The sequence below is a fragment of the Patella vulgata genome, chromosome 6, assembly GCF_932274485.2.
Source record: "Patella vulgata chromosome 6, xgPatVulg1.2, whole genome shotgun sequence".
In the NCBI taxonomy this organism is placed as follows: Eukaryota; Metazoa; Mollusca; class Gastropoda; family Patellidae; genus Patella; species Patella vulgata.
This window is the reverse complement of record NC_065884.2, coordinates 11,562,781-11,584,744: the sequence shown is the minus strand read 5'-3', so window position 1 is coordinate 11,584,744 and position 21,964 is coordinate 11,562,781. Positions and strand designations below refer to the sequence as shown.

At 35.6% G+C, this 21,964-nt stretch overlaps 1 protein-coding gene across 4 annotated transcripts in view; it reads left to right on the top strand.

The window, feature by feature from the left end:
- LOC126825281 (MOB kinase activator 2) overlaps nt 1–21,964 on the top strand; it is an 82,173-nt gene that overhangs the window by 43,169 nt on the left and 17,040 nt on the right. For 3 of the 4 annotated variants that reach the window (XR_007681860.2, XM_050554871.2, XM_050554870.2), the window contains exons 2-3: nt 6,387–6,905; nt 19,779–19,945. Coding sequence is in view for 3 of the 4 variants with exons in the window: in XM_050554871.2 (XP_050410828.1) it covers nt 6,871–6,905; nt 19,779–19,945 (202 nt within the window). In the remaining variant the exon portion in view is untranslated. The remainder of the gene's footprint in view (nt 1–6,386; nt 6,906–19,778; nt 19,946–21,964) is intronic. The other variant, XM_050554873.2, reaches the window with a different exon arrangement.

Here is a 21,964-nt window from a genome sequence, read left to right as displayed (position 1 = left end):
TTTTCTAGTGTTAATAATGATATAATGTTGGGTATAATTATTTTTTGCGTTAATAATAATAATATAATGATGACTATATTATTTTGTAGTGTTAATAATATAATGATGGCTTTACTATTTTGTAGTGTTAATAATATATTAATGGGTATATTATTTTTGTGATGTTAATAATAATGATATAAGACGGGTATATTGTTTTGTAGCGTTAATAATATTAGTGACATGTTTATAATTTCTCTAGCTTTATAGATAAAATGTGCAATGCGCGACCTGTTATCCAAGTAACTAGTTTCGTTCTTTTTTTAAGTCTTCAGACTGATCATACTCACATTGCGAGGTTCTATCCTGAAATCCTGGTAAAATTTCACCAAGGTTTTAGTTTTGGTGGAGTTTATATTACGTACATTGTACGTTAGACCTGGTGTCCAGACAGCTGATATCTTCAGCAAGGTCTTCACCTAGATTATTTTATTACTAGTTGGGGGATTGGATGGCTGAATGGTTAGCGTGCGCTCGCTGTATCATGAAGTCTGTCATTGAGTCAACTGGCGTGGTTTCGAATCCCCGGTTGTACGTGACAAGGAATAGGGTCGCTTGTCCAACCTTGTGGGTTTTCTCCGGGTCCTCCGGTTTGCTCCCACTGCTAAAGACCCCTGCGCGCAAGCGAATTATTGAAATAAAATTAAACCATATGTTAGTCCCGAAATGACCTAGTTTGTGTCGACTGGACGTTAAACCCCATTTCTCTCTATCTCTCTTATTACTAGTTTTGTAATGTTATTACATGTATGTTGTTGGACTTAACTCTGCCATGAAAACAGGCGATATATGTTGAGAATCCTGTAAATTATAGATTATTAACATGAACAGATCGTTATTATCACAGTATAATCTAAGACAGGAGATATGTTAACAATACTGATAGTAATAATACCTGTAATCAGCTCAAGGTCATAGACTGGATAACCACATGTGAATACACTGGGCTGACAATTTCTTCAAGGACTAGCGGTATGTCAAGTCCCACGAACGAACAGCTGAAATATGGATTTTTAATATCTTGTCAACACAATACTTTGGACATTTTTTTTGTGCTTGTTAATGTGTACTTAAAGTGGACTTCAGTTTTCATCAGATTCGAATGACAAGGCAACATTTCTATGGTTATGTCACGTGTGTTATGCCAGCACGATTCCACCTTTATCTTTAACTTTTACTTATGCAAGCCAATGAGTACACCAGTAGATCAAGGTTTATTTTGTACTATCAGAACAATAAGGCAACAGCTTATTTGTCATTCCTGCAGGTACTATCCATCACAAGTGGAAATCAGACTTGGGCCACTAGCTGTACAATGGTTTCTTTCTTAGAGTCTTCCCTACAGAATCTGTCACACCCCGTCAGATATTTCTCAGGGCCACTACCTGTATAAAGGTTTCTATCGAAAAGTCTTCCATACAGAATCTGTTACGCCTCCTCAGATACTTTGCGGGGCCACTAGCTGCATAAAGATTATAAATTTCTATCTAAGAGTCTTCCATACAGAATCTGTGAAGTTTAGTGCATTTAATAAACTATTGTGAATATATTGCTACTGCTGAGGTTGTAATACACTTCGCTTTGGTTGGAATGGTGAAGGAGAAGGTACAGAGAACCACTGTCAAGACAAAATTCTCTTTTATCTCTTGTATTTCAGACCTGATCATGAAAGTTAAAGATTATCACAGAATTACGGGCGGACATTATATGTAAACACGAGGACTGATCAGTCAAGTGGCATAGTTTCCATCCCAAGCTTGAAGCTTGTAACTGACAAAGCCCGTAGGGTGGCCTGTCCAACCCAGTGAGTTTTCTCCCACTGCAAAAGGTGTCTACGCTCAAATTATTATTGAAATGAAATTGCACTACATGTATGTGTTAATTCTGAAATAACCTAGTTTGTGTCAAGTGCAGTTAAATCTTACTTCTCTCGAATTGTTTGTGGTATGAAATAGTATGTTTTTATAACAACATACTAATTGGTCGTAATAATAATAATAACATCTTTATATAATAACATCTGTTTATATTATCAGGAGGGGTATGAGGTTGTCTAATCACATGTTTTTATTGAATGATGATTCGGGTAAATTACCTGAACCTGTTTTTATTTACTAACGCGACAGGTGTCATCATACCTACAGTAGATCAACCTGTAAGAACTTTAACTAGGTAAAGATTTACCTGACGACGTACTGATGATTAATTAAGAAGAAATTGGTTACTTTTAGTTTTGTAAATTACACAGAACTTCATCCAACAGTGTTACCTTTAAAGGTGCATTACCTGAGAGCTGAATCTGCTAGTTGCAGGTCTTTTGTTATGGGGTTTTGGTGGCTGAATGGTCTAACATGTCCTTATATCATAAGGTCTGTCAAGTAGTGTGGCCTTTGATGCAACACTTGTATGTGACAAGGGGTAGGGTTGCAAGCGATTTATTAATGTTGAACCATATGTTAGTCAAATGAGAGTTAATTGTAGGTCTTTTTTATGGGTTTTTGGTGGCCGAATGGTCTAACATGTCTTTAGATCATAAGGTCTGTCAAGTTGCATGGCCTTTGATGCCACACTTGTATGTGACAAAAGGGGGGGTCGCAAGTGAATTATTAACTTGAGAGTTAAATATTCTGATGTACTAGTGTTAAAATGCATTATATAAGAGCTAAGGCTGCCTGTTGTGGGTTTTTGTCTGGCTTCAAATGTTATATAAATTATTATTTAGTTATTCACATGACTCTAGACCATCGGATGACTAAGATGTTTATTTGATTGGACCACCTACTCCATATTATCGCTTAACTTTCAATACAAGGACTGACGACAATCAATGCTTCATTTATTATTATGGCATATTGCATCTTTAACTATAATGTCAGCTCTCTAGATCATCTGTTGACTAAGATATTTATGGGTTGGACCACCCACACCATATTATGGGTTAACATCCAATACAAGAACTGACGTCAATCCAGGCATCATATATAATCATGGCATATTGCATCTTTAAATAATATTAAGGTTTTTAGACGAGTAAATGCACAGTGAACAATTTGTTTGTATTGATACCACAGGCAGGGGTTACAAGATTCGAGATAATAGTTTTAGTCAGGTAATGTTGTCATAAGAATCCTCTTCATCAAATAATGAGTTACATCAGTTGCCTATTACCTTGAAGAGATTTAATCCAGGTAATCACCATGTTTATTTTGATTTTATTTCGTTGGTATTCAATTTCTATTTACAATTTCGTTGGTTTTCAATTTCTATTTCGTTGGTATTCAATTTCTAATTTAGTTTACAATTTATTTTCATTAAATCTGTATTGACTGAGGAAATGGGAACTTTATATGATATGCCCATCGATTATGTAAGATTATTGGAAACTGCAGGACTCAGGGTCTAGTTATATGGATGGGATGAAAAACTAAGGTCCTGTGTACAGTTAGCTTGCACAGAAAAGACCCCTTTGCAGCTGGAATTCAATGTAGGAGTAGGCCGTTTAACCCCATTTGATTTCTGTGTCTTTAAGTGGGGATTATGCCTGCAAGTAGGACTTAGTGCTCAGCTGTTTGGACAAATTTCCTTCATGGCACACTATACAGTGTATGCCTGTCTTCATTAGCCCAGCCAGAGCAGAACAGTAGGACGTTAAACCCCATTTCATTTCCTGCCTGCATGCCCTGCAATATGTTTGAACATATATGTAATCAAATTGTCTTTCATGATGTAAACTAGACTACCCAGTATCTACAAGATGTTCAGTTTCTTTGTGCTGTGTAAATCAATAGTTATATTAATTATTGATATATGTCATATATGTCTACCCAGTAAATAAACATGGTTTACACAACCTTATAATAAACTTATTGAAGATAGTTGAATCCACAGACCTATTTGATAGTTTAATGGTCTAAGACCAGATGGATAGAATTTAGTGATCCTCAATGAATTTCCGTTTTCATGTAAATATGTTCCCATGGTAGTGGTGAATCGTTAAGGTTTGTTCCAAGAGCAGATGGATTGTTTTAATGTATCAGATGCGTCAATGAGAAACTATGTGCAAAGTTTTGTGCTTCTGGATTAAAGATATTTCTCATAAACAGTGATTGAAAGTTGAGTAAATTCTTAGCAGGTTTTTTGCGGCTGATCTGTGAAAACAAAGGATATACATTACATGAATATATTTGTTATGGTTAGATGGGTATGGGAATTATATTTTGTGGAATTATCTGTGAAAACAAGATTCATATTTTATAAATTTGTTGCCGATCTGTGAAAACATCACATTACCAGTAAAAGCTTGTTTAAACACCTGCTTGTGGATGGATCTACGACAGGTATCATACATGAGTAGAGTATGCTTATTTTAGAAAACATCCGGTCTGGAGATAATGATGTTTTTATCCTTGTACCAGACATATGTATCAATAAAAAGAAAGCAAACAGGCATCTCTGCCAGAGAAATGTGACAGTGCCTGAATTTTTGCCTGACGAAGTCCATGACTGGTGCCTTATTTCCAGGCTTGCGAAAACATAACAATTTTGTGTAGATTATTGAGTTATGTGTCGGTAGATTATGTATAATAACATCTGAACTAATGACCTTGCCTTTATTTATTTATCATTTACTCCTTTACGTTCATAGACAAATCTCTCTACCTGTTGTACTTGATACAGATAGTTATAACATGTTGGTCTGAATAAACAGAATAAACTTACAGCACCTGGGCCCTTATTCACGTATACTTAAAGTAAGATACAATCAAAATTTTAAGAAATACTGCAATTCGATTGGCTGACCAGAAAAATCAATTTGCATATATTCAATTTGCATATTGGGCAGCCAATGGAATTGCAGTATTTCTTAAAATTTCGATTGTATCTTAGTTTAAGTTTTCGTGAATAAGGGCCCTGTACATAGATTAATTATTTGTTCACATAACACAGTTAAAACTATAAATTTTGATTGAACAGCTTGACCATGAGTACCAGTTAGCAGTTTTGTGTATTCAATGTTTCAACCTTTCTTTTGATTAGCCATTGAGGGCTAATTTGAAAGGAGCTAGAAAATTAATGGAATTTAAAAAGATCATTTTCTTTTCTGTTTTTTTTTCCTCTTCTTGGAACTGGGGTAGTCAATATTTCTATGTACCAGGATTACATCGGGTAGTAGAAGCCACATGGTTGTTTTGGAAGTTGTTCCACATGTTGTGTTCTACACCTGCCTCTATACAAAATGAATAAATGATAAATGTGAATAATTTATATATCATTACCTTAGTTTGTTTACATGTCTCAGCATGCCTTTTTTTAAAAAGCCCTTTTAGATTTCATTTTGGGACTACATGTGCTTGATGCTGTGCATGTATGGTGTATATTTCATCAGACATGTCAAATTTATTTTTAGATTTGCCATTGTTCAAATTACTGGATATTGAATTTCCAGGTATTCATTTTTTTTTTTCTTCGTATTTCTCATTGTAACGGACTTCAATCTTTTTTTATTTAACAAAATTATACATGCATGTTTAGCATAGTGTTAAAATTAAGCATGTTCTGGCAAGCTGGATTTAGTATTATTAGCTGCCAAGTTTGGTTTCAAGTTTCACACTTTTTTGAATCATCAAAAATGTGAACAAAACTAGCAAACTTAAGGATCAGAATACTTTTATAACTACTCTCTGATTAAAGGATGTTAAAACATCCCTGGAAAGTTTTACCTTTAGTGTTTGATGTTTTCAGACCTAATTCTGTTATTGGTAGAATGACACTGTGCCAGTTGCTATGTCTGTGAAGAGCCCCAGTTAGAGTTGTCCTACCACATGTCTCAAGAGTTTCTGTGTTGACAAATTTTCGTTTGTTTATTAGTATAAGAGATTTGGAAGAGATCAACATTGAATTAGTTGGTTTTGGTTAGCAAAGTTCAACATTTGGACCACTTGTAAAAATTGACTCAGGCGTGAAATTCTTGGTATTTTTTTGTGTGTAATCTCGAGTTTATAAGGTTTGTGTTTTCCTTTTTTCTTCGACATGGACATTTTTTTTATTGCCTTCAGTCAGTGTTTTTCAAAAATATTTGAAGGTTTTTCATTTATTTGTTTGAATTAGAAAAGGTTGTCAATAGTTCGATTTTTTTAAAAAGAAAAAAGTATTTTTTTTTTCATTTTATTTGCTGCTTAGATTTTCACAATTTGTTTGGGTTTTTTTCATTTTGCAATCTTTTTTTTTTTTTTTTTTTTTTTTCCTGTAAAGTTCTTATTTCGGAGATTAGTAAAGATCAGTTGTGTTTGTTTTTCAACATACATAGAATTCTTATTTTATTTTCATTTTTTATTTTATTTTTGCAGTGACTCTCGGATTAATTCTGATGTAATAAATTTGGGAAATAACTGTATAAAAAACAAACTGTTTTTATACACTATTATTACTGATAATTCAGTTTTAAAGATACCATGTAACTTATCGCGATTAATTTAATTGGATAAAAGAGTGTATGCATTCTCAAGGAGTTGCGCAAGGACAACACATTGTGGAGATCTTGTTATATAGTACGTCTTCTGTTTATCCATCCTCAAGGAATTACACAAGGAAAATACATAGTGACAATATCCTTCATTCAGAAACACTCAGGTCATCGGATACCATTTTTGTTTGATCAGCAATAACATTGAACTGCAGATTATTTCTGATATCTTTATTGTGTTTTGTTTACCGGGAAAGAAGGAGATAAATCAATCCACCGCCTGACTAGTTTATTTTTTCATCAATTGATGTAAATTTCAAGAACTAAAGCTGGATCGTTTTTTGCCCTTCAAGATTAAAAGACAAAGCATGACGACAGGGATCTTCTTCGTTCTCAATTTCTGGTAAGTTTTTAATCATCAGACATATTTTATTTTAAAGATAAAATCGGTTTCATTTGTAATATAATGACATGTTGTTTCTCTAACTCAAAAAGTTGAGTTTTTAATCCCATGGAACTCCTGAAACTGCACTTAACTTGTGCAATTTATCTTAAAACATTTGGCAGAGTTTATCCCCATTTAAAAATTTATATTGATGTATTAAAAATATAATACTCATACCCAACAGTGACGGATAATGGCACGACCAAATATACACAAAATAAATGGACCATGAACACGAAACAATTATATAATCATAAACACAAAGAAAATAGAATTCAGATGACTTGCACGGTGACATCTTTCTGCTATATTTTGGTTTTCTTTTCCCTCAGTTATCAATGAACTTGTGCGGACTTGGAATTTGATGACTTCTGGCCAACCTCTCGTGGAAACTGAAAATCTGTATTTTTCCTAAAGAGTATCACAGAGCTATAAGTTGCTCTGAAAGTTTCTTTGAATCTTTCATTCAACTCCGGTATCATGTAGTTGTGATGTTTTAGCAAGAGTGTTAATGATTAGTTTGTTGAGAATATTGGGTTCCTACTGTCGTGTAATTTAAAATGGTCCGCCTGAAAAGGACAGCTGTCTAGTCATTAGGATGGGACTAAAAACCGAGGTCCCGTGTATACATTGGTATGCACCAGTGATGGGATTTCCCGAAAATAAAGGGGCATAACTCTTACCGTAATTTAAGCAGACGTTTTCAAAACACAATTAAGAATCATGTGTCAACAAAATATATTCAAATTCATATGTAAAAAGAAAATAGGTGCACCTCGTTATATTTCATGTTTAAAACCCGTACGGTATTCAAATTTATGTCAATAATATTCCTACAAAATTACATGACATCGTAATACTATAAAAGAATTGGCAGCGTGCCGACTGCTGCCGATCTGTTTCGAACTCCCCCAAAATTACCGTATTTTTCGGGTCATACGTCGGTACATTTTTCAGCAAAGTCCGACATTCGTCTGATACTCCGTTTCGATTTATATACGGAAGGTAAAAAAATGACATCCCGAAATTTATTTGGCCGTAAACCGTAGTTAATGACGCCCTAATGAGCGAGTGACACCAACTGCTAAATAATTGCATTCGACTGTAGCACACGCTATCGTCTAAAACAATTAACTACTTACGTCATTCCAATCGAAATATTCGTCAACATTTCTTAGCGTGTTTATTTATTTATTTAAAGACATAAACCCCCTTCAAAATATGATTATAAATCCGACAATATGCTATCAAAATAGAATCTTTTCTCGAACATCAGGCGTATTGGATTCAGCACGTATACATCTCTTAATTTCACGTGTCTCGCGAGATTTGTACTTTCATTTGAATTACTGAACTCTATAAGCGCCATGTGTGTGAAATATCTTTATTTAACTTCGGCTTCCACCGAAAATATATCACAGACAAGTTATCGGATACAATGTATGTTGATTTGAGGTGTTATATACTATCAGGATATGTGACATATATGACTAATTTCTATGTGTTATTGTCCGACACAAAGGAGATTAAAACGTGAGACAATGGTCAATGGAGAAATCACGGGTTAATCAGATTAAGTTTATAATCACTCTTATTGGATTGATATATCGTCCGACAAAGGAGAAGCAATGACTTCTGTTCAGGATTATTTGATGAATTGTCCGATAAAGAATTAAGTCAGCCAATCAAGGCAGAATAGTAGTTAATCAAGGTAGGTGTGTAAGACGATATAACATGATAAAGTCGATCACTTAATTACCTAATCAATCCAGCCTATTATCAACGATAATCGGGTTGCACGGTAGTTATACACTCAGTACACTACATTAATTTTGGAATTTGAATATTATTCACCATGTCTTGGTGTCTGATTGGGCATATTCACGGTCGGACAATTTTGGGCGTTTCGAAAAAAGATTCGGACAAGTCTGGAATATACAGGTAAAATCCCATCACTGGTATGCACATATAAGATCAGTTGGAATTTGATATAAGAGTAGGCCATAGTGCTGCTGCCTGGGCAAAATTTCCCCACATTGCACATTATATGGCATATGCCCGTCTTCTTTAGCCCAGTTGGAATTGATCAGAACAGTAGCACATTAAATCCCATTTCATTTTTAAAATGGTCCATGTCAGGTTTACAACTGTTTGCTTTCCCAAGCGGTGTTGAGTAATTATATCTAGAACTTTTTTAAAGCCGGTTATTAGATCAACAATTAAGACTTCGATCGAGACTGCACCTAATCTGAAGATAAGTTGCCATGATGTTAAAGTGGTTAGGGACATTCATATTGTTGACAGTTACATCTTTACAACATGATGTTTAGTGTATAAACACAAATAGTGAGTACATGTTTCTCACACCTTGATATTAATTATATAAATACAGGTATATACAGGTAAAACATGGCTTTGAGGGACAGGTATGTTAGTAGGTTACCAACATTTACATACAAAAGCAAAACATTTTTTTTTAGCTACTGGTATCTGGTGTTCTAGAAGCAAAAGTACACTGTGTCCTTCACACAACATCTTTAATTATACATTATGCAATAGCTAAATCTGCCTATTGCAGGTCTTTCTTTAGGCCTGAATTGTTATCTTAATTATTAGACATTAATTAACTTAACCAGACCATAATCAACTCTGGATGTCATTGCTAGCCTACGATATTTACTGGATTAGGATCTAATTTGCTGCTCAACTGTCATACATGATTTAATCATGAAATAGATAATCGAGACTGTTTTTTTATCTTACAGACTTTAGTAATGATGGACGAGGCTAGGCCGAAAATTCATTCGCTAAAATCTCCGTTCAGAGTGGATCAATTTTCAGCAAATTGCCTTTACATTATCTAGTTTTTAACTATTATAATGAGAACTGCCAACGCTTTAGCTAATCTCCTGTAATGTATCTTTAATAATTATTGTTTCGTTATTAAATGTAGGTAGATATAACTATGTTGAAGAAAATTTAGGCTACTACATGTATTACTGTCTCCAATCCAATGGACAAATTATTTATACAAGTGGACCTTGTAGATATGATCCCCATATATCAGTTTCCATCAGACTGTCCTACAGACTTGGAAATAACGGTTTTAGATATACTTGACAAATGTCAGACACTAAGAACTGGTACCTGACATTTTCAACTTAGTGCCAGACATGTATTAATAATATCAATAAAAAAGACAAACCAGAGGTTTTGTGCCTGACATTGTCTGTGACAGGTGCCTTATATACTCAGGCTTGCTGTCCTATCAGTTAAATAAACATTTCGTTAATAGTATTCAGATACAAGGTGTGGTTTCAGATATAAGGTGTGGATGTGATAAAAGGGGCTAACCACACCCAAGAAATATCCCATGGGTGTGAATTTGCAAACCACAAAATAAATATTCTATGGATGTTACATCAGGTACTAACCACACCCAATAATATCCCATGGATGTGATATCGACTGTTAACCACAACCAATAATATCCAATGGATGTGATATCAGGAGCTAACCACACCCAATAAACAACCCGTTGATGTGATATCAGTTGCTGACCACACCTTATAAACAAACCGATGGATGTAATATCAGGAGTTAACCACACCCAATAAACAACCTGTTGATGTGATATCAGGTGCTAACCACACCTAATAAACAAACCCATGGATGTGATATCAGAGGCTAACCACACCTAATAAACAACCCATGGATGTGATATCAGGTGTAAACCACACCCAATAAGCAACCCATAGATGTGATATCAGGTGCTATAATGACACCCAAGACATATCCCATGGATGTGATATTGGGTGTTAACCACAACCAATAATATCCCATGGATGTGATATCAGTTGCTAACCACACCCAATAAACAACCCATAGATCATAGATGTAATATCAGGTGCTATAATCACACCCAAGACATATCCCATGGATGTGATATTGGGTGTTAACCACAACCAATAATATCCCATGGATGTGATATCAGGTGCTAACCACACCCAATAATATCCCATAAATGTGATATCAGGTGCTACTCAAAAATCAAGAAATATCCCATGAATGTGATGTACATGTATAGACTGTAATAGTAATAGGTATGATAAAAGATATGAGATGGGGGGATGATAAAAAGTCATGATATATGTAGGTTTTATATACATGTATATAGACAGTAGGTATGATAACAGATATATGGGTGATGATGAAATCCTAGTAATATGGTACTTGTTCTTAAGTCATGATGTCTGTAGGTTTTATATATAGACAGTAGGTATGATAAAATATACAAGAAGGGTGATGATGAAATCCTAGTCATATGGTACTTAAGTCATGATATCTGCAGGTGTTATATATAGACAATAATGATAAAAGATATGAGAAGGGTGATGATGAAATCCTAATAATATGGTACTCAAGTAAATGAATCTGACTGATGAAATGTCAGTAGATGTTATAAATCATGGTGAGAACATGTGGTGATATTAAACTAGTTGCTGTAATAGTCAATATTGTCAGGTGTTACTCAATGATACATATATCACATTACATAGTGATGATATACCATGGTACATATATCACATTACATAGTGATATACCATGGTCAAATATTTCTCTTGTTATTACACACCCACACCACTATAAACATTCCATTGTGAATTTACCATAGGGGTTTGATTATTGGTACCATACTAATGCAAGAGTTCTGATCAGGCAGTTTATTCTCACCCTTTCTAGAACACCTGGTAACACTTTTCATGTGTGGGAAATTCCATAATTAACTCTTCTCATTTGAGATGTTCATACAGCTAACCGGTTTTATAGTTTTATTTTAGTGACTATTGCTCCATTTATGTAGAAGGGTTCATACACAAGGCATGATATGCTTAATCATTCTAGACCACCTGATACCACTTCTTATTTGAGGATCCAATGCCTATTTATCCATTTATTCACTCGTATTGGAGGCAGGGTATGCTTACTCTTTCTAGACAACTTGATCCCACTTTTCATCGATATGAGAAGTTCACACAGTTAATGGTGCTTCATGTGTTAATATAATATGGTCAGGTGTTGATAGGTAGAAGATATTAGATTACAGGTAGTACAGGTATGGAACAGGTAACTTGGTGCCAAATAGCTAGTCACATGATGTTTTTATTACCCACCCACTACTCATAGGTATTTACCCTAAATAATATACACATATTAATGATATACATATGCTCTGTTATATAGAACTTGATATCATAAACCACGGGGCACACAGGGGTTTGATGCAGTTATCCAGTATTCAGTTAAAACAATGAATGACTTACATATGATCTATATACAGCAGTCAGGCATTTACCATAAACTAAAAACTAAATATATTCTATATTGGCCTACATATGGTCTCTAGTAGGACCACATAATAGACAAGCATCAAATAGCCACAGGGCATACAGGGGCTTGATACAGTAATCAGGTGTTGCATGGTTCCTGTTTTGTGACCTATTCAATATTAATCATTCACACATGTCCTATTATATACAACTTGATATTATAGCTACAGTGCTCACGGGGGCCTGATATAATAATCTGATATTGCCTTCTCTGGGTCATCTGGTTTGATGGTTATCAAATGTTATCAATGAACCTTCATTAAATATTTAATATTATTAGTGCCAGCGGAGATTGACTTGCCATGTTATGGTCTTATTTATGAGTCGTATATACCTTCTTAAAGTGTTATACTCTGGGGAAACACTGACAAGTGATGACACAAAGCACTGACAGATAATACCATCTGAAGCCTACTTATAGGTCTGACTACTAACGAGTTTGAGAAAATAGTAGGATTGAAAATGGGTTCAAATATAATAATAGCTTTTTCTTCTCATTATTCTGTACTCAACAATCAATGGACTTTAACGCTTCCCACTTGGCACGGACCTATTTGGCCGACTTGAACAGGAAGTCCAAGGGGAATTCGAAACCAAGCACTGATTTCTAATGGTTCTTTTACGGGAAATTACAGGTGAAAATAGTTTGTTTGTAAATGTGTTTGTGATTCAGTGCCTATGAAGATGGGAGATATCTTTATATTATTAGACTCGAGCTACCTTTAATAGATCTCAGACAATATTTACAAGCAAGACAAGGTCAAATATTTATAATATGACGAAAAATTATGATTGTACTTTGAGGAATAGTACCTGGGAAAACCTGTACCTTGAGGAATTGTACCTGAGAAAACCTGTACTTTGAGGAATTGTACCTGAGAAGACCTGTACCTTGAGGAATTGTACCTGAGAAAACCTGTACCTTGGGGAATTGTACCTGAGAAAACCTGAACCTTTAAGAATTGTACCTGAGAAAACCTGTACCTCGGGGAATTGTACCTGAGAAAACCTGAACCTTGAAGAATTGTACTTGAGAAAACCTGTACCTTGAGGAATTGTACCTGAGAAAACCTGTATCTTGACATCTTCTGTGAGAGGTGCCTTATCTCCCTATCATTACACATTTGACCAACCTGTGTTTAATCATATTAGTAAAAAATAAATACAGATGAGAATATTAAACATATGCAAGGGATCAGCAGATATGATGGTTTATAATTAGTAGTGTTTAGTGGTATAACCTTTTGATCTCAGTTGACCTTCGTCAGATAATTATGTATCTGATGAAGGTCAATTGAGATCGAAACGTTATACCATTCTCCACTGTCATCAACAAAGACTCTGTTTTTCTTGAATTCAGGGGATACTCAAGAAGCAGACTTAATGCAGATTTCTTCCTCCTCTCAATATATACATTTTATACCAGTTTTTCTCATATACACAGTAGCAAAATCCAGAATAAGCTTTCAATAATCAACAAGTAGACATATTGTATAGTTAATTGAGAGCTGTGGTGGCTCAGTCAGTAAGATGTTGGTTCACTAACCTGGAGGTTGTGTGTTCGATCCCAGTGGTCAAGTGGCGTGGTTGTATGTGACAAGGAGTAGGGTTGCCTGTCGAACCTTGTGAGGTTTCTCCAGGTCCTCCGGTTACCCTCCACTGCTAATGACCCCTACGCACAAGTGAATTATTGAAATGAAATTGAACCATATGTTAGCCCTGAAGTAACTAAATTTGTGTTCAGTGGACATTAAAACCCATCTCTCTCTCTCTCTCTCTCTCTCTCTCTCTCTCCATGTGTTGCCTGTCTTCATTAGCCCAGGTTAGGAGCAGAACAGTAGGACATATGGTCGTTCGGATTGGAATAACACGTGAAAAAAAAACAGTCTGACAATCAGAATTAAATATATAAGAGTAGGGTCGAGGTGCCGCAAATCGAGGGGAAAAAAAACCCCCATTGATAATCGGAATTCAATATAAGAGTAGACCGAAGTGCCGCAAATCGAGGCAAAATTTCCCCTCGTAGCACACTGTATTGTGTATGCCCATCTTCATTAGCAACAGTGTAGAACAGTAGGACTTTTAACGGTGGGATCCGGAAGGATTTTTTAATAAATTGCAGTCTCTTTGATATTAGAGATTAGCAAATGAAATATATTGAATAATGGGTGTACCGGTATTAATTTGTGTCAGAGAATTATGTTCTGTATTTAAATTTATTCTACTGTATTTGACTAATGATATTGTATAGATATTGACGACAATAGATATTAACGACAGGTATATAGATATTAGTGACAGGTAGATTTTATATTGAAAATAAAATCAGGTGATATTCAGGTAAACAAGTAGATCAATCATTACCTGTTATTATTATTATTATATTTTACCTGTGAGTCATATATCTATTGATGTATAATAAATCATTCTGACATTCTTTTGAACAGTTGTCGAGAAATCAAATTGTTGTAAATTGAACACTCATAACCAAAATTAAATGGTCAGCTTTTTAACTGGACACAAGTACAAATTAGATGATTTGGGGTGATTTTAGACAATTTTTACGAATTTTGAATGAATGTGAAAGAAATTAGGGCTCATTAACAAGAGTAAATGATAACCAGTGATATAAAGCTGTAGTGTCTAATGTATTTGTCACTAAATATTCAAGTACCTTATACATGTTCGAATGGTTAGCACATGCGCGCTGTATCACAAGGCCTGTCATTGAGTCAACTGGCGTGGTAGGGTCGCCTGAAGTAAACCAAGGTGGTTGGACATGCAACCCTACTTATTCCTTGGACAAATTGTGGATCAAATTCCAAGATGGCTGTCAAGACCTCAGAGCGTGTCTAATAAAGGCATGACATTTGTCGTACAGACAGGCCAACAGGGCTCCAAGAACACCTGATAACCACTTTATATTTATTTAGGCTGTTGACATACATGCAGCCATCACAATTTTGTATAGTGTGTTACGTATTGCTCAACTAACCTATTCACAGCCTGGAGGTATAGCATTTAAGATTTCCAATATATTCCTCTGTATATTCACCAATGTTCAATTTCCCAAACTGTCTCATAGATGTCCCTGATCAGGAAGTCAATTTCACTAGCCCGATATATCAATAAAGTAGGATTCAGTTAGTGTCACTGATAGAAATATATAAAAATATCATCTCCTCGAAGCATCATCTTATTGTCTTTATTAATCTGTTAAGCAGAGTTGCTCTGTTTGGGTTACTCCTTGCCAGGTCCTCTTTCCTGCACAACTACAAGGGGAAACTGAGAAAGTATTAAGTAAGTGCTTTACTCACCAAGCAACTGTGGTCCCCAGCTAACATACAAAATTACTGTTTCTTGCAATAGTCAGATAAATTTGATCTGTGACAGCAGTATAAAAGTATATGCAAATGTACTTCAATGGCATGTTTGGAAATACACTGACATGCCAGGTGCAAATTGAGACTTTTTTAGGCACATTCCCTCTAGTGCCTGTTATTTGTTTTATTTCTTTGATCAGGGGATCGACGGTGGCTCAGTGCGTAGGACATTGGTTGACTAACCTGGTGTAGGACATAGGACCTAGCAAGGGACGATGTATGGTCGTTCGGATGGGATGAAAAACCTAAGAGTAGGCCATAGCGCAACTGTTTTGGACATAATTCTCCTCATAGCACATTGCATGGTGTATGCCCATCCTGATATTTATTTCTAATACATGTCCGCCATTGTTCACCACAAAGTTAAATAAGTAAGTACTAGTTCATTAGTGTGTTGACATTTGGTCAGCTGCAACTAAAATCATTGTTTCCAGACATGTTCAATGGAAAAGTTTGCGAATGTTAGGAAGAACTTGTAGGATTTTCTTTCTGTTATTTCATCTGGTTTTTGACCTTTTGTAAGTGGGGTTGAAAGTAGATGATTTAACCTACTTTAGTATATTTTATCAAATGGTCTTTATTTAATACTGTATTTATGGTACACCTTAAAGTCTTTCAACGTGATTTGAGCAATATAGGAATCCCTTGCAAACTATATATATAATATTGTATGAAAGTCGGAAAATAGTTCCGTTAATGTCGGATATGTAAAAGTGTACAAGGAAACCCCTTCAAAAATAGTTCAATATAAGATCTAATATACATCTTTTTATAAGTACGTCCAATATGTTCTCTGATCCGTTTCACTATCATTAGAGACAGACATGTTGTTTAACATCCACTCTACGCAAACTGAATTATTTCGGAATTAATATAGTTATACAGTAATCTGATTAAAGACCGCTGCACAAGTCAATTATTGAAATAAAATTGAATCATATGTTAGTCCCGAAATGACTTGTGTCAAGTGGAGGTTAAACCCCATTACTCTCTTCCTCTCGCTCTCTGATAATGTTCTTACCTCTTGAGTTATATTAAAGATGCATTATGCATGAGATAAATCAGCCTATTGCAGGTATTTTTTCTAGCTTAAAATGTTACAATGTATATAAATTTTTAATTAAGACATTTAAACTGTCTGGTTTCTGAAATGAAATGATATGGGGGTTTAATGTCTTTCGTTTCTGTATCAACTATGCCATGAGGAAATCTTTGCCAGTATATTGTATTACGACAATCACTTGCATTGAACCCGGGACCTGCTCACTGAACCCTGTTGTAGCCATGACTTCGGGTTACAACCAACACTTGCATTGAACCCGGGATCTGCTCACTGAACCCTGTTGTAGTCATGACTTCGGGTTACAACCAATACTGGGATTGAACCCGGGACCTGCTCACTGAACCCTCTTGTAGCCATGACTTCGGGTTACAACCAATACTGGGATTGAACCGGGATCTGCTCACTGAACCCTGTTGTAGCCATGACTTCGGGTTACGACCAACACTTGCATTGAACCCGGGATCTGCTCACTGAACCCTGTTGTAGCCATGACTTCAGTTTACAACCAGTACTGGGATTGAAACCGGGACCTGCTCACTGAACCCTGTTGTAGCCATGACTTCGGGTTACAACCAATACTGGGATTGAACCCGGGACCTGTTCACTGTACCCTGTTGTAGCCATGACTTCGGGTTACAACCATTACTGGGATTGAACCCGGGACCTGCTGTTTAATTTGCAAGTGACTTCTTCACTGAACCCTGTTGTTGCCAGGACATTGGGTTAAGTAAGACTAATACTGGGATTGAATCCGGGACCCGTTCAGCGAACCATTACTGGGATTGACTTCGGGTTACAACCATTACTGGGATTGAACCCGGGACCTGCTGTTTAATTTGCAAGTGACTTCTTCACTGAACCCTGTTGTTGCCAGGACATTGGGTTAAGTAAGACTAATACTGGGATTGAATCCGGGACCTGTTCAGCGAACCATTACTGGTATCGAACCCGAGACCTGTTGTTTAATTTGCCAGTGAATTACTCACGGAAACCGCTGTTGCTCTCGACCAGGTTTTGGGGGTTGGATGGCCGAATGGTAAGCATGTACGCGCGTGTTGTATCATAAGGTCTGTTATTGAGTCAACTTGCATGGTTTCTACAAGGCATAGGGTCGCCTGTACAGCCTCTACGAGCAAGTGAATTATTGACATAAATTTAACCATATATATATATATATATATATATATATATATATATATATTAGTCCCGAAATGACCTAGTTTGTGTTTAGTCGACGTTAAACCCCATTTCTCTCCCTCTCTCTTTCTCCCAGGTTTGTTTAACATAGTGGAATGTGATGTAATCTTTTGTCAACATTATTTCATTATTCATAGAATAATAAACAGTATCTTTGTCTGACTTATTTATTTACCAACAAATACAGATTAAAACTTATTCTATATTAACATGTCAAACAATAACAACTTATCTCCTGCCAAATTTACAAATCTCACCAAGCCAGATTAAGATTAACACCAGATCATCAAGAATTATTGGCTCATTCAAAGGTATTCCTTCTCACCGAGCTTCAGAAAATAATATTGACATAAATTATATTTTTGAGTTCACGCCATGAATCAGTTAAATACTTGATTTCCTCTTCCATAATTCATGTTTTCCTTTCTCAAGAAATGTCTGGTCAACAATAATCGATTCTGCTTTGTGCTTGTGATGAGAGGGATTAGTTTTTAAAAAATACAAATTTTACTTCAAATTAAGTAGAAAAACTGACTTGCGAGTAAATCGTATCCATATTGAACTACATGTGGAAATTAATCCTTTATAAAACAGAAAGATAAAATTCATGCACATCTGTATCATTCACCACAAGAAAAGAGATTGCCGTATTTAAAATCAAATAATTATTTTAGCATTATGATTATGAATGAAGGTTTTGAAGATAAAAGATAGTCTATTTCTCAATCAATGGGACTTAATGTCCGCTTGCACCTAGGGTGATATTGCAAAGAAGTGTTTCCTGGGAAACTTCAACAAGAGCCAAATGACAAGCTTGTCTCTGTGAAAGACAGTTACATCCATAGCCTCTTGTACATGGAGAGATTTATTGATGTAAAAAATATACAAAAATAGTGACTGTTATTGAATGAATATTTTAAAAATTCGAAGTCGTATTAGATGATGTTGAGATAATAAACATGTCCTGCCCCTTTAGCTACATTTTTTTAAGGGAAATAAAATGAGGTGTGACATCCTACTTTTCTGCCATAAATGGGCAGTTAAAGACAGGTACAGATGTATATACAATGGCTTCTTCTATGTGGGAAATTATACCCAGATAGCTGCATTTCGACCTAGTCTTCAAGGGTTCTTTGTATATAGGTAGACCTTGTTTTTTAATTGAATCCCAACAACTAGAAACTTTTTTTGCCAGATCCTCCTCGTTCCAGAGTGGAAATTTCTTGATCAAACCAGGGACATCCTGAGTATTGAGCCATTGTTTTTATGCTATCTTGAGGTACTAGAAACTTAAAAAGACAGCATATTTCAACATATGAATCTGATGGTTAGGACCAATGCTGTGGGACTCGGGTTAGGGTTAGGGTTAGGGTTAGGGTTTATGGAAAAGAAACTTGAGTTCTGTTGGTGTTCTGCTTAAATTCATACAAGGAAACTTTCTTTACCAAGTATAATTGTACAGTCACCAGCAGAGTTTCCGTTTCAGACATAATTGTCAGTCTACCCTGACTGGTGCTAAAAAATATTTCAGCTGTCAAAATTTATAGATGAGAACTAGAAAGAGTGGAAATGGGGGAAGGGGAGTTAATTATGTTTTAGGAAAGTTCAAGTGGAGTGTACTAGGTGAATGGATGGAGGTCGATGCTTTAGGATATTGGAAGGGGAGACTACTGGATGGACGTGGAAGGGGGGATAACTACACCGATAATTTTAAGGAATTTGATTAGTTCACATAGCGTTGATGCAACTGACTGTATTAATTATTGTATTGAGAAATTTTTTAATTTGTATTTTTCAGGAAGGGAAAAAGAAAGGAAAAAGATTCCCCGACTCCACCAGCTTCTGATGAACAGCGACAATATCTAGAAGAAGATTGTATTAAGGAACGAATTACCGAAGCTGATCTCTTTAAATTAGTCTGTTTACCTCCTAGCTTAGATTATAACGAATGGCTAGCTACACATAGTAAGTATTCAGATATCTCTTGACCCCAGAGGTCATTCATTAATCACTGACTTATTTAAACCACATGTAGTCTACCTGTTATCTTATATATTATTTACTAACTACTGATATATCTTAATTATATCATCTATCATTCTCTTATTAGACCACAGACAACATGGTATATCACAGTACACTATAAAATAGGGTCAATATTGGTTAATCATTTTGACAAGGCCAAACGCATAATTTCCTCAAGGACACAAGATGTAAACATAAAATTGTTGTTTTAAAAAGAAAATATGTGCAAAGTTCTGTGTTTCTCGATCAAAGATATTTCTCATAAACAGTGATTGAAAGTTGAGTAAAATCTTAACTTCACTCTGAGAATTGCTTTGTGAAATTGTGGCCTGGTTTTAGCAGTAGTGCCAAGGATTTTGTAAGGTACAACTATAACTGTTATTTCAAGTCTTGTGAAGTGCATTGAATTCCGAATAGTTGCCTTGTGAAAAGACTTCATAAAGAGTTGATAAATTAACTCAATCTCAACCAAAGGTGATTATTCACGCAAAAGAAAGATGCTGTTTAAATAATTTCTATTTACAGTGCTGAAAAGCTAATTTCTATGGATTTAAGTTCATTGATGATAAATTGACGTCAAATCAATAATGGCTGTGGATTGCAGCGACTGGACAGTGTAATAAAATCATATGGTTGCGTATTGCTGACAACGGGTTACTGCGATAAACATGGCTACAAGATAATATTACGCTGAGTTTATTGGAAAACGTATAAGATTAAGCTGTAATGATTGCCTATAGTTTATCAATAAGTCATTCATCTTGAAAACGGGGGGTTGGATGGCTGAATGGTTAGCTTGCGCGCGCTGTATCATAAAGTCTGTCATTGAGTCGACTGGCGTGGTTTCGAATCTCCGGTTGTACGTGACAAGGAGTAGGGTCGCCTGTCCAACCTCGTGGGTTTTCTCCGGGTCCTCCGGTTTCCTCCCACTGCTAAAGACCCCTACGCGCAAGCGAATTATGTAAATAAAATTAAACCGTATGTTAGTCCCGAAATGACCTAGTTTGTGTCGAGTGGACGTTAAACCCCATTTCTCTCTCTCTCTCTTCATCTTGAAAACAAATTGCTTTATTAAAGGCCAATAATTACTCGTTGAATTTAGCATTTTTTTGTCAGATTGTACTCTGGGAGATAAAGATCTGTATGTGGCAAAAGACCAATATCTTTTTAAACCAGACCCGTAATCATGGGTCTGCTTGTCCTTGAATTTAACAAAATATCGGAATATTAAGATTAAAACAAAAAAAAACAAAACTGAAATGTGATGTGGTTTAAAGTAGCCAAGTCTCTAACTCAATATCATCCAAAGTCTTACACGTTGAAAATACGAATTATTTGTCAATTTAAATCAACATTGATGTTGAGATCTTACCAGGAATAGGCAGGCTTCTGATATCCAATATTTAAGACAAAATAAACCTTTTACCATTGGTGCACGAATCGTGTACCATAGTGCATTTTAGCGTCATTTGCAACAAGTGACTAGAAAGTACGAGGCTAGACATATTCAACTGGAAAGCCTGCTCAATAGACTGGAATAACCAGATGCTAGAAATTGCTATAGGGTTGAGTCACATGCCGTATTTCGCTGGACATAACTGATTTGAAATTTGAGTCAAAACGGAAACAATTGAATGTAAATCAGTTTATATACAATCAGATTACATTATTATATGCATTGGGTCGATTTCTAGGTCCCAAAAATTAGCGATTTAGCTCCTTAAATGTCCTCCATTTCTGCTCTGACTGGGCTAACGAGGGAAATTTTGCCGGGACAACGACACTACGGCCTACTCTTATTTTTAATTATGTCAAGGTTATTCTTTTACACGCATGCCTGTGTGGACGTAGGATCTCAGTTTTTTTTGTCCCATCTGAACAACTCTACATTGTACATGTACCTTGCCAGGCCCTCAGTACTACACCACTGACAAGTGGAAAATATGCTGTAAAATCCAG